Below are 13350 nucleotides of genomic sequence, written 5' to 3'. Positions count from 1 at the left end.
TTACAAGTTCCTGATTTAGCACTGTTTGGATTTTTTTTATTAAATTAGCTGACTTTATATCAAAAACAATTTCAATTAAATAATTTATTTTTAATAATAAGTAAAAAAGTAATAGAAACAATAAACAAACATATCTTGTAAAAAAACCCTTTTCAAATATAAATATGAGCTCATAAAACAAGAACAGAGTATTCGTAGTTGGTGTTGGCATGACCAAATTTATCAAGCCTGGAAATCCATCAAATCCTGACTACCACATTTTAGCAAAATAAGCTATCTAAAGAGCTTTGAGAGATGCTAATGTTCCTTATAATAAAATATAATCTGCATGCGTAGGATTTGTTTACGGAGATTCTTGCTGTGGACAAAAGGCTGTTTACGAAGCTGGCATGAGTGGTATTCCCATTTACAATGTAAATAATAATTGTGCTACAGGATCTACCGCTATTTATATGGCTATCTAATTCATTTAAGGAGGTAATTAAGATTGCATCTTAGCTTTAGGTTTTGAAAAGATGGAAAAAGGATCTCTTGCCATGAAGTATAATGACAGAGCTAATCCTCTTGCCGATTTCTTAGGAAAGACTTCTGAATGGACTGATTTCACTGAAGCTCCTTTTGCTGCTTAAATTTTTGGAAATGCAGGAAGAGAACACATGAAATTGTAATTGATTAATTAATTAATACCTTTAATAATATTTTTAATAAATTTTTTTTGTAAACTTTTAAAAAACTTCTCCTTCCTTTATTATTCAATCTTTCACTTTAATTTTATTATATAAACATAAAATACTGAGTTTTAAATTTTTTAATTAATTTTTCTAAATATAAGATTTGGATCTAAGCCTGAACATTTCGGTAAAATTGCCTATAAAAACCACTTACACAGTGTCAACAATCCATACAGTCAATTTAGAGACAGATACACATTGGAATAAATTATGAAGTCTCCTAAGATTCATGAACCTTTAACCAAGCTTTAATGTTGTCCTACTTCTGATGGTTCAGCTGCTGCAATTATTTGCTCTGAAAAATTCGTTATTGAAAATAATTTACAAGATTAAGCTGTTGAAATTCTTGCTAGCGCTCTAACTACTGATAAAAACAACACTTTTGATGATAAGTCATTCAGAAAGCTTGCTGGATGTAATATTTTTATTTTTTTCATAATTAAAGCTCATAAATATTATTTTATAAATAGATGACATGTCTAAGAGAGCTGCTGAAAAGGTTTACACTGAGGCTAAAGTATGCCCTAGAAGTATTGGTGTAGTTGAGTTGCATGATTGCTTTAGTGCTAACGAGCTTGTTACCTATGAAGCTCTTGGTCTCTGCGATGAAGGTAAGGCAGGCGAATTCATTGATAAGGGTGATAACACTTATGGAGGAAGAGTTGTTGTTAATCCTTCAGGTGGTTTAATCTCCAAGGGACATCCCTTAGGAGCTACTGGTTTAGCTTAATTGACTGAATTATGCTGGTAACTTAGAGGTATGGCTGATAAGAGACAAGTCCACAATCTTTAATATGCTCTCCAACATAACTTAGGTCTTGGAGGAGCATGCTATGTTGCACTTTATAAAAAATACAACTAAAACAAGGGATATACTCGTCCTGATTAAACCTCTGATCCTGATGTTCTTGAATCTTTTGAAAAAGCTTCTCAATAAAAACCCAGACTTTGAAGATTTTATTAAAAATATGAAATTTGACATTAAGAATTTAATATGTTTTATTAAAAGATTTTATATCTTCATATTTTTACAATAATAGCTGTAAATCACATAAATAAGCTAGCACAAATTTAATAAATACTAATATTATATTATAATAATTACTTTGCTTTATATAGGAATTCAAAAAGTTAGTGAGGAGATATTTAAATTTATCTTCAAATTTTTTATTTATTATTCAATTTTTAATTAGAAGTCAGTATATTTTTTCTTAAAATAACATAAATTTTATTAATTAATTTTTTACTTTGATAGAGAGTTTATAAAAAAATAATTTTTTTCTGCTTTAAAAAATATTAAATAAAGCTATTTGAAATAAATTAATTAAAAATATTATCAAAATTAATAAGGATAATAAAGAAATACAAAGATATTTCAAATAATTTAATTTCATAATTTTTTGTAAATTTTTTAAGTTAAAACAATTGATTTATTTTTGCTTAATTTAATAAAGAGAATAAATTATAAATTCTATCTTTTTAAAATGGTATAAATAAACTATTACGTTACACAGTATTTCTAATATAATTTGATTTTCAGAAAAAAAGTTAATTATATGGTAAAGTTTAAACAACTTGAGTAAGTTACTTAATGTAAAATATCATTTTAATTAAATTTTAAAATAATAGGTGAATGAATAAAAGATATAATACTGAATAAATAAACTATTAATTAATTAGGAATTAATATAAAATTATTAAAATTTACTTTACAAAAACATTAAAATTTGTCATTTTTGGCTTAATTAATTTAGGAGTTTGTTTATAACTAGTTTTTACACATGAATAACTTCATCTTTATTTTTTATAGTTGATATAATTTAATCGAGTTGATCTACTGATAAATTAAATAATTTATGAGAAAAGTTACTATTATTTTTAAATGGGATTTACCTTTACTTTGCTGTACTTTAACAAAGTTACCTGTATTATAACTGGTATTATCCAAGTAATTCATTATCTTTTTAAATGCTTGAGTCTTTGTCATATCTTAGTTTTACTTTGTCTATTACTCTTCTTAACTATTTTTCTTAAAATTTATGTTAATCACTGCATTAAATTTTAGATTTTAAACTTACTTGCAATTACTCATTGTATAAATACTTATATTTATTTTTTTATTCTATTAAATATTTAATTTCATTCAAAATAATTGATTTTTCTTTCTTAATCAACGAAAGTAGCTCTTCAAATTCAGCCCTAATTATTTAAGAAAATAAAAATACTTTTATCTAGACATCAGTAATATTTTATTATGCTTTTAGTTGAATTTTCCATACTAAATAGCAATTGAAAAAAATAAATAGCATGCTTACTTTTGCTGTTAATCAGCAGGATTAGTTTTTAGATGTTGCTCATACTGCTTTTTTAATTCTAATGAACTCTTTTCAAAAACATTTTAGTTAAGACTGATAGAATCATCATCTTATGTTTTAGGTATACTCTGCTTTTCTACAACAAAAATATCTTAAGAGAAACTAACCTACTTACTTCTTATATTCTATTAGCCTGGCTAAATTAGCTTCTATTAACTTATTTATTGTTAAATATTTTTATTATTGCTACTATAAACAGGTGATTTGGAATTTCTTTACTAAGAATTTCTTGAGATAGGGCTTTTAGAGTTTCTACGAAAGGACACAAAATTTTATTAAGTTTTACTGCTCTTTTCTTTACTTAAATCATATTTTTTATCTGTATTTAATTCTTATTTAAGTTTTAAAGGGGAATTATATTAAGGACTTTCAGTTTATTAAATGAGTTTATGCAATTACTATGATAAATTTTAACCATTATTTAGAGTTTTTTAATATTCACCTTAAGATTCACTAGTTGTTAAACGTGAATCAAATTATTAGTTGCTTTTAGAATTTTCATTAGCAGGAAGAATAGATAAACTTAAAAAATCATCTGAATCTTAAACAAAGAATTTATTTATTTCATCTAAATGAGACTATAAAATTTATTAATTTGATTGCACCATATTATCTAATTATTATTAATTTTTTTTCTTTTCTTACTCGTAAAATAATTTCATTTATTCTTTAGTTAAATCAGTATGATTATTGTGTTCTTCTTCCTATACTTTTATTGGAGACAAAGGAGATTATGGAATATTACCATAATAGCCTTACTTATAATTGCCCTCCTTACTAAAATTATTTTTTATTTCACTTAAAAATGCATTACTAACAGCCTTTGCTCTAGTTTTATCAAGAGATAAATACTGAGGAGATTAAGAGCGATTAGAAAGACTAAAGCTTATCTTTTACAGTTTTTAGGCCTAAGGAGTTTTAGAAAAATTAGTAGCATAAGATGCTGAAGAAATAGCACAAGGTTTTAAATTATTAATATCTTTAGGAGAAGAATCTATTTAATTTTATGAATTTATTTTATGATTTTAAGAGTCCACATTTAGAGATTTTCTGATAGCTTCAATTGTTTTTTTTTCAGGGGTTTTTGATAAAGTGCGCTTTCTTGTTGGCTCATGAAGTTTTTGTAATATTTCAGCACATATTTCATTTTGTACTTTTTTGAGATTTGACATTATTGCTGATTCTTTCTATTTACTGCTGGTAGCGGCACCGCTGTAAATCTATTTATAGACGTCAGATATCATTAACAAAAGATAAACAGCTAGTATTTAATAATTAAATTATTTAGCCTTAAAATATAAAAAGAATACTAATTTTATATAATTTTTAATTTTATTATTAATTACTTTTTTTATCAATTTTATAAACTTATTCCTTATTTTTAGTGTGTATATTATCAATTAATCATAGTATTTAATACTTATTTTGATAGTTTTAATTGTAAAATATATTGCAGCCATCGCATTTATTTGCTTACTCAAAAAAACAGCAAAAGGCATTTAATTAATAATAAATCTGAAATATAATAATAACATAAATTATTACTTCATTTTGAGAAATAAAATAAAATAAATATTTCAAATAAAAGTTAGTCATTTATTTATTTATACATATATAATATATGTAATTAATTATTCATTTAATCAGCTCGAAAATATTTATTTCCACTTTGATATCTTTCTAAGTTATTTTATCAAAGAAAACAAAGTGGTTTAACCTGAAACTACCTTCACTCAACAAATAATACTCAAAACTAGTTTAGATTTCTTAATCAGGATTTATTAACCTTTTATTAAAATATGTGTAAAATAATTAAATGATATAACTTCTACAAAAATCATACCCAAGCTCTAGAACACTCTCTTTACAAATAGCAACTACTTTTGAATCAGAATCTTCGCTATTTAATTTAGAAGAAATTTTCACAGGGAGTTTACACTTTAAATCTAAAGGTCTGCTTGTAAGGTTTTTTACTGTCATTTTTAGATGATAAAATTGATTAACTTGAAGTTGATAATCCTTCCCTAATATTTAATATAAATTGTTAGATTTGAAACTGATAGATAGAAATATTTTATTTACTTCTTTGTAACTTAACTTACAAAATATCACTTCCTTTATGAGACCAAATAATTTTATATTATGTTATCGTGTAAAGCTTTTAATATGAATTCTAATGTGCCCATCTGATAATAAGATGAGAGCTATTATTAAGGTTGAGACCCAAGTTCATCAAGTATTAGCATTAACAATCGTTTTATATTACACCATTTTCTTGTTTCTCATCATACTCATAAATAGTATTTGAGTCATTAATAGAACTATAGAATTGCTTTTTCTATAAAAAGATATTATTAATAATTACTATTAAACTTTCATCTCTATTTTACCAATTTACTGTTTGAGTTCATTTATCTTTCACTGCTTTTAGGGGATTGTAATTGTGAGGGACGCTTCATTGCTGAGGTATTAATATAAATAGCTGATTATGATTTAGATAAAGATCTTATTTGATCACTATTTTGTTGAGATTTATAGTAAGATGTTGACCCTCCTGACTTTAAACTGTTTCCACTCAATTAAGAAACTTCATCTATTGAGTGGTTAGATGCTTTTCTTATTTACAAATTATTTTTACTATTTTTAACTACTGGTTATAGGGAAATCAAGCTATTTTTTTTTGAAGATGAAATTGGGTATTAAGAGTTTTAATTTATTTGATTCTATTTGCATTAATCACATTTTACTAAAAACTTAAAATTTTACAGCTCTTGTGTATAAGCATTTTATTATTTTTCTATTAATAAGACAAATGTATATTCACAGAAAGGAAATATCTTTATCTTCTCATCAGTAGCCTAAATTTATATATTAAAGTTAATTGATACAATAGATAAAAAGTACATTAATACTTACTTTATTTTAAAGAATCTTGTAAGTAAAATAATTGTCAAGAGTTCTGATTGCAATCATATTGTCAGAGTCAGATTACATATCTGTTTAAAAATAATATTTTTATACTTAAATACATCTTAAAAAGAAAAAATAACCTTATATAAATAGTGATTAGCTTTTATTCAATGCAAAGTCAATCTAGTCTAGCAAAAAAGTTTGATCTTAAATTTTTTCTTACTCTTTTTGACATTTGATTTTTAAAAAACAATAAATATTATTTTTAATAAATTTATTAATTAAAACATACCTGTTAGTTTGCAGTTCTTAAGCAAAAAAATCTTACTTTTACGGTACAAATCAATATAGTTTTCCATCAAACTGTTATATTTTATCTATAAATTAATAAATATATTTATTTTAGCTTTTATATTTTTTTAAATTACACTAATTTAAATGTAGTTGAGTTCTGCAAGTTGATAATCATATTAAGAAATAAAAAAAGGATTCACTAATATTATATTTTTTTGCATTTTTGTTTCAAATACTTGGGGTTTGAAGAAAATGTCTCTTTCCTTTGAAAGAAAATCTATAAATTTTTCTTCGCTCTTAGAGAAGCTATCTTAGAGTAGCTTAGATTTACCTACTTGTGATTCACAAGTAAACTCTAATTCTATGTATAATTTTTCATTAAGTTAGTCGCTTGGGAGATCTTTTTATTTTAAAAAATGTTTTTTATTATTTTTACTCGAGTTAATAAAAGTACGTATTGGAACAAATATTAATAATAGCAATGTTTGAGTTGCCTCTTCATAAGCATAAGAGTGTACAACAGAAGATTTATTCATTATATATAAAGATTCGATTTCTCTTTATGATACTCTCGGAGATTCAATATAACTGTTAGAACTAAAATAAGGAGATTGAATTTGCAATAACTGAGTTTAAAAGCTGTCTTTATCCTTTTTCTTGAAAAATATTTCTATGTTTGCGTTCTCTGCAAAGTGTATCATTTATTAGTGACTAATTAAATTTTTCTAAGACATTTCTGAGTCATTAATCCTAGGCTTAAGTAAAACTATCAAAGGAAGATTCTCTCCTGTCAAAATATAAGATCTGAAACATTCATCGTCTTTTTAATAAAATATGATCATATAGAATAAAACAAAAATTTTAATTTTAATTAAACAAAGTTATTTTTATCATGACTTTCACTTCAACTGTCATTTTCATATTTTAATCAAACAAAATATTCAAACATTGTTTATGTGAGAATTAATGATGCAAATCAATTTGAGTCTAAATTATATCTAAAAATATACATACTATGATCTAAAATTTTCAAGAGATTGTCGTTTTGAAAGGATCTTTGTTAAATTTGATCAAATTTAGCATCGCTTTAAACTTATTACAATACATGAGGCAAAGGAATTAAGATATCTTTTTAGAATGATTCTAACTACTAGGTATTAATATCTAGAAGTGGGAAATAGGATTATGCAGACATTTATCACTCAAATTCTTTATATCAGTTTTTGCAAAATAAATGAAATTAATATCTGTTATAAATATTCTCTATTGTGGAGGGTTATGATTTTTTATCTTTTATCTAGAAATAATAAACAAACTAATGTGAAGTAAAATATTTTTGTTAGAGGTTTGTTTGAAAAATAAAAAGATGTTTATGAAGATATTTTAATTTAATAAATATTTTTGATAATTATAAAAGGGTATTAATCACTGGATATTAACTTAATTTTTATCATTTAATTTAAGTTAAGATAAAAGATATATGGGTATATATATGTATCTGTAAAAATTATTGATTAACATGCATTTAATACATTTAATTTAATAAAAATATAAATTACTCTTTACTTTATTTATTTTGCTTTAAATTGTTGATACTATCTATCATTCATTAAACCAGAGTTAATAAATAAAGCATAGGTGCTTAATTCTTTGATAAAAAATAATATTTACATATAAATAAAGTAAAATACTAAAAAATTAAATATTTAATAATTGATCATACAAAAAAGATTGCTAATTTTTACGAATCTTACAATGTAAACAAACTAAAAGACTGAAGAATCTCTAGAACGTCCTTAGTATCGTATAAGGAACAGCACTTCACAGTAGCTTAAATGTAAATACTTTGCATATAATATTATCAGTGCAGCCCATATTTATTTTTATTTATTCATTTAGAGACTAATCGGAACAGAGATTCACCATATATTGATAATACAAAGGATATTAAAACTAAAAATTAGTAGTCAAATTTGACTTTAAAAAATGAAGCTCAAAAATTATCTAACCAAAAAAATAATGCAAATTAGCTAGAAATAAACGATCATTTAGAAAAAGTAGCTTTTCTCTTGAAAAAAATTAATGGAAATGAAGCATCTTCTATAAAAACATAAAGTTCAGTTTCATCATCTAATGTACTAGCTAAAAGATAAAGAGGAGAACTTAACTAAAGATTAAATACAACTACATTAAATAATTTATCGAACTACAATAATTACATGCACGACTCTAAAATACTTGATAAATCTATGTTTACTAAGCAACAAGCTGTTTAAAATACTAATAGTATTGGTTCTATATCCATCCTTAAAGGAGGTAAGTAAAAGTAGACTGAAAAAAGTAGGATTTTAAAAGATGGTCAGGATAATTCTGTTTTTTAAAATTAAAAATACTCATAACAAACAAGGTTTGCTTCTATGGAAGAATTTTAGCCTTCACAAGTAAACTTTTCAGTTTAGGATAGATAAAATGTTTCCATAGCTCAATAACTTTAACTTCATCTTCAATAATCTGCTTAAGCTAATTAGAACGCTAAAGAATATATAAATGTATAACCGACCAAAAACAATTAAAATCAGGCAAATATTTAAATTGGATAAATTAGAAGAACTCTTTCAGAAAAGTAAAAGAATGAAGGTCTATAAATTGAAGAAACACTAGGAAATAGAGAATTAAATTAAAGGTTTGTTGAATCTAGAGAGAGCTAAAATTTATAAGAGGAATAGGAGGAGTTTAAAGATTTTAATGTAAATGATGAAGATACTTATAAAATAGACTATTTAAACACAAATTTTACAAATAAAAGTCAATATACATCAAAGAACTTATTCACAAATAGTGATTCAAGATTTAAGCAAATCAACTAACTTAAATAGAAAAATAGCTATTTAGAAAATATTATTTCTGAGTTAAAGAGCGAAATAAATGAAGTTGATGAATTTAAAGCTGTCTTAGATAAGTTTGAAAGTAAAAAAAATAGAAACGAAGATGAGTTGATTTCTAGTATTGATCATGAAAAAAGAATAATGCTTCTTAAAGCTTAAATTCATAAATAACAAAGACATATTAAGTAGTTAAATTTAGTTCTTAACTCTTCAAGAAAATGCTTTAAAGAAGTTCTTGATGTTTGTTACTTTTTATTGGATAATATTACTACAGAAAAAAATGTATAATTTAATTCCCAATCTTAACACAAAAGTTCAATGCAAAACTAATTATATTATTAAAAAGGAGTTCAAAAATAAAATAATTCATAATCTAAATAATAAGGCCAAAATTTCATGAATTAAGGACAGCCAATAGGAAGTAATGGAACAAATATTAACAATATAAATTAACCTAACAGTGGTAATTAAACATAAAGAGGATCCTAAAATGTAGGCGATGCAATCGAACCCAATTTGCCTAAAACTGAAGAGGCTATGCAAGTATTTTTCAATTAAATAAGCTAAAACCAAGCTCATAAGCAGCTGTATTCCGTCTTAATAGGAGTAGAAGATCGTCGTAAATTTGTGGATAACTTTAATGCTGCATTTTCAAAAGTGATGTCATTCTAATATAAAAGTGAAGAGTTTAAAAAGTTGTTTTCAATAAAAAGAAATAAACACACTCAATAAGCAGAAATTAAATTTAATCATCCAATTCGTTTATTTTTTGACTAATTCCACAGCTGCTTTCCTGTACATACTTTGTTTGATTATTTAGACTCAACTTAATAGTAAAATACTCACAATAAGCTAGTTACAATTATGAGTTTGTTGAGAAAAACAGACAGAGCCTTTAAAAAAATTAAAACTTATTAATTATTTAAACACAATCCTATTTGCTTTAGAGAATAAGGAGGGATTGGAGATATTTCTATTCCCAATTTACTTCTTGAAAATCAAAAATTGTTTTCTGATTTCTTACAATCGAGAGGATATCAGAAAACAATTTCTTTAAATTTTGATAGAATAATGAAGGTAGAATCTTCTCTTGGATAGCTGCTAGATAAAATCTAATCACATATGGCCTAGCTTTAGTTAAGGTAAACAAACTTATCAATTTTTATTGTTTAAAATGTTTAATTTATTATATGAAAAATAAAAAAGAGGAGAATATTCATAAGAATTGAGTGATTTGGTTTAAAACTTGAGGAAAGGTTGTGAAGATTTGTTATGTTTAGGTGTTATGATACCGAATGATCAAGGAAGTTTTTAACAAAGAGTAGCTATTATGGCTGAAAAAGAACAAAAAAAATTTAGTACATAGATCGATAGTTAAATGAGCTTAGATCTTAATTAGAATCAGTCTTAAAACCCAGGTATAGAATGGTTTAATTATGATTAAAAAATGGATTTGCATACTGAATTCAATGAAAAAAAGGCTATTCTCTCTATATTTTTTGATGAGCTAAGTTCAGCTTCGAGTGTAAAAGACTATAAAACATGCTCTGAAATTATTTTAAAAATAGGGACTCTTTTAGATTCAATTAAAAATATTTTTGAAATAAAAGAAAATGTAATAAAACTGAAAGACTTTGAAATAGCGTATCTTAAAAACTAGTAAGCTATGCGAGTCGCAGACTAGCAAGCTGCATAAGAATTTATAGAATAAATTCAAGGATAGATACATTAATTATTATAGCCAATAAATTAAAAGCTAAATATAGTTGTGAATGCTTTTACTCAATTAATTGATCACTCAAATATGCTTGATATTGCTCAGAGATAAAATTTGATTTACACATTTAAGAAAAATATGAAGGAAATTTTAGAAAATATTAAGAGGATTCTAACAAACTAATTTTAAAATAACCAAATTAACATCTTAACTCTTGAACAACAATTTTAATAGAGAGTTTCGGTTGCATTATAAAGATACAATAAGCTAAAGCCAATAATTTCAAAAACATTGATAATTTGAGACTATTTTTTCAAATTAGAATTGTTGAAAAAATAAAACAAAATAACAATAAGGAAGTAATAATAATTTTAATTAAAATAAGCATTAATGCATTATACTGACATAATTAAACTATATTTCTCTTAAACTTATTCTTAACTGATGTTCATATACAATTTATTTTGTTATTTATAACAATTTTTTAGTTTGATATTTTATTATTTTATCTTAAATTATTTAAAATAAAAGTTGCAAATAATCAAAAACTTTTAATTTGAAATACTCAATTAAAATACAAATAAATATTTTTATATAATTCAATATTGTAAGTTCTCGTAAAAAACTGTGAATTTATATTAACACCCAAAATTTTAAGAGAGCAAAATTATTTTTATTTTATAGTTTATATTTATTTTTTTAAAAATACTATTATAAAATACATCATGGTATAGAATTATTTTTTTTTAAATTTATTTACAAATTTTAAAATAGTTTTTAAATTTTAATTAATTTTAAATAAATGATTTTTTAAAGTGCTATTTTTTAGTTATTTTTTAAAATAGAATATTTGAAATGAATTGAAATAAATCAATAAATAAATAAATAAATTATCATGATAATAAAAGAAAAGATTAATACATTAATAGAACATGTAAAATTAATGCAATTAATTAAATTAATTAAATTTAATATATCAAATTAAGTTATTATTAAATCTATATTAACTCCTTTGCAAAAAACTAAGAGTTTTTAAAAAACCTTTTCATTAATAGTTGCTAAATTAGAATTACAAATCAACCATCTAGAAGCAGGGTTTATGCTATAGATTTATTACTTTAATACTTTTTTTCATTACTTCTTAGCTTATTCTTGTTACATCATGGCTACTTTCTTTTATAATTCCAAATTAATTTTATCTAAAAAGTTTGCTTTAGATGAAATCAAAGATGTAAGTTTATCTTAACTATCTCTGATCATTTCTAATTTTCTATTGCAAAATTAGCTAGCTTAGACTAAATTTCTTTCAACATAGTAACCAGTGCCATAATCGATCAAAACTTAATCTTTATTTTTAAGTGTACCTATTTTTTAACATTTATTATTAGATTTTTTAAATTTATTAAATAGGAATAGCTAGCTAGTTTCTTTTAAATCAAAATTTAAAAATTGATTTATATAATTTCTATTGCTATTAAATTGAATTGCTTACCAGGTACATACAAGCTGCTTGTAATAGGTACAAGGACTTCTTAGTTATTCTTAGCAGCTTCAAGAGATCTAATAATGAGTTTACTTTCTTCGTACTTGCTAATAGCTACCTTAAATTGACTCAAGGATTAATTTAAAACTTAGATTTCCTATTAAATAAAAAAATATTCATGCTTTTGTGAAATCTGAAGGTTATTTATTAATTATTTATTTATTTGTTAAGTGGTTATCTATTTGTGATTGAAATCATAAATGATTTGGATTTCTTATACTTCAGAATTGTAAAACTTCTGCATATAAACAATAAAAAGCTAACTTACCTCTTCTAAGCTCTTTCTAATTTCAATGAGTTGCTTGGGACTCAACTTATCAATAGGGATTGCTTTTTGATCTTTGTTTTCGGACATTCTTTTTTAAAGTTAAATTGTTTAGGAATATTAGATATCTTCTATTTATATTTTTAATATTTTTAATTTTATGAAAAGATTTTTTTTAATTTTTGATTTTTTTGTGTGTTATATTAAATTGATAAAATAATCAATAAAAAATTAAATAAATATTTCAAAATGATCACTAAATTTTTTTTAAATATTTAATTGGTATATTTTTGCAATTAATATATAAATATATTCTTCTTTAATTAATAATAAAACTTTCTTTATAAATAATTTCATATTAACAAATCAAATAATCATAATTACATAAAAAAAATTTTTAAATTGAATGAATATATTAATGTATGTATCTATCTATCTATGAATAAATCAGCAATATCAATCAATATATTAATTAATGTATGTATGTGTGAATGAACAATATAAATAAATAATTGAATGAATTTATTGGTGTATGAGTTCATTTATTATTTATTAAAAAAATAAAATTTCATATTTAGTGTATAATTATTTAGATTTAATAATATATTGATCAAATATGAATAAGAGTGC

General features: G+C 23.4%; 5 protein-coding genes across 5 annotated transcripts; 2 read left to right on the top strand and 3 right to left on the bottom strand. All coding sequences in view use genetic code 6, as the record gives it.

Annotated features, from left to right (window-relative positions):
* Positions 1-164: 164 nt before the first annotated feature.
* TTHERM_00195860 (amine-terminal domain thiolase) lies at positions 165-1683 on the top strand (the record flags this gene model as incomplete). The annotated part of the gene is made up of 3 exons (XM_001017240.3): positions 165-664; positions 833-1146; positions 1202-1683. 3 exons carry the CDS (start codon positions 165-167, stop codon positions 1681-1683), a joined length of 1296 nt encoding a protein of 431 aa, XP_001017240.1.
* Positions 1684-2461: 778 nt separating this feature from the next.
* On the bottom strand, positions 2462-4434 carry TTHERM_00195850 (hypothetical protein; the record flags this gene model as incomplete). The annotated part of the gene is made up of 4 exons (XM_001017239.2): positions 3047-4434; positions 2810-2930; positions 2625-2760; positions 2462-2565 (listed from the first exon to the last, which is right to left on the bottom strand). The coding sequence occupies exons 1-4, from the start codon at positions 4348-4350 to the stop codon at positions 2462-2464; spliced, it is 1665 nt and encodes a 554-aa protein (XP_001017239.2). The 5' UTR covers positions 4351-4434.
* A 307-nt stretch (positions 4435-4741) lies between these two features.
* On the bottom strand, positions 4742-7505 carry TTHERM_000195849 (hypothetical protein; the record flags this gene model as incomplete). Its single annotated transcript, XM_012797908.1, has 10 exons — positions 4742-4892; positions 4950-5130; positions 5189-5444; positions 5497-5964; positions 6023-6102; positions 6157-6240; positions 6309-6393; positions 6445-6710; positions 6765-7130; positions 7325-7505. The coding sequence occupies 10 exons, from the start codon at positions 7503-7505 to the stop codon at positions 4742-4744; spliced, it is 2118 nt and encodes a 705-aa protein (XP_012653362.1).
* Positions 7506-7981: 476 nt separating this feature from the next.
* TTHERM_00195840 (hypothetical protein) lies at positions 7982-11215 on the top strand (the record flags this gene model as incomplete). Its single annotated transcript, XM_001017238.4, has 3 exons — positions 7982-8147; positions 8210-10337; positions 10402-11215. Exons 1-3 carry the CDS (start codon positions 8066-8068, stop codon positions 11213-11215), a joined length of 3024 nt encoding a protein of 1007 aa, XP_001017238.4. The 5' UTR covers positions 7982-8065.
* An 828-nt stretch (positions 11216-12043) lies between these two features.
* TTHERM_00195830 (prefoldin subunit 5) lies at positions 12044-12810 on the bottom strand (the record flags this gene model as incomplete). The annotated part of the gene is made up of 3 exons (XM_001017237.3): positions 12044-12276; positions 12405-12552; positions 12724-12810. The coding sequence occupies 3 exons, from the start codon at positions 12808-12810 to the stop codon at positions 12044-12046; spliced, it is 468 nt and encodes a 155-aa protein (XP_001017237.2).
* Between the last annotated feature and the right edge of the window lie 540 nt (positions 12811-13350).

Source organism: Tetrahymena thermophila (assembly GCF_000189635.1).
Source record: "Tetrahymena thermophila SB210 genomic scaffold scf_8254617, whole genome shotgun sequence".
Taxonomy (NCBI): Eukaryota; Ciliophora; class Oligohymenophorea; order Hymenostomatida; family Tetrahymenidae; genus Tetrahymena; species Tetrahymena thermophila.
This window is presented reverse-complemented; position numbering and strand designations above follow the sequence as displayed.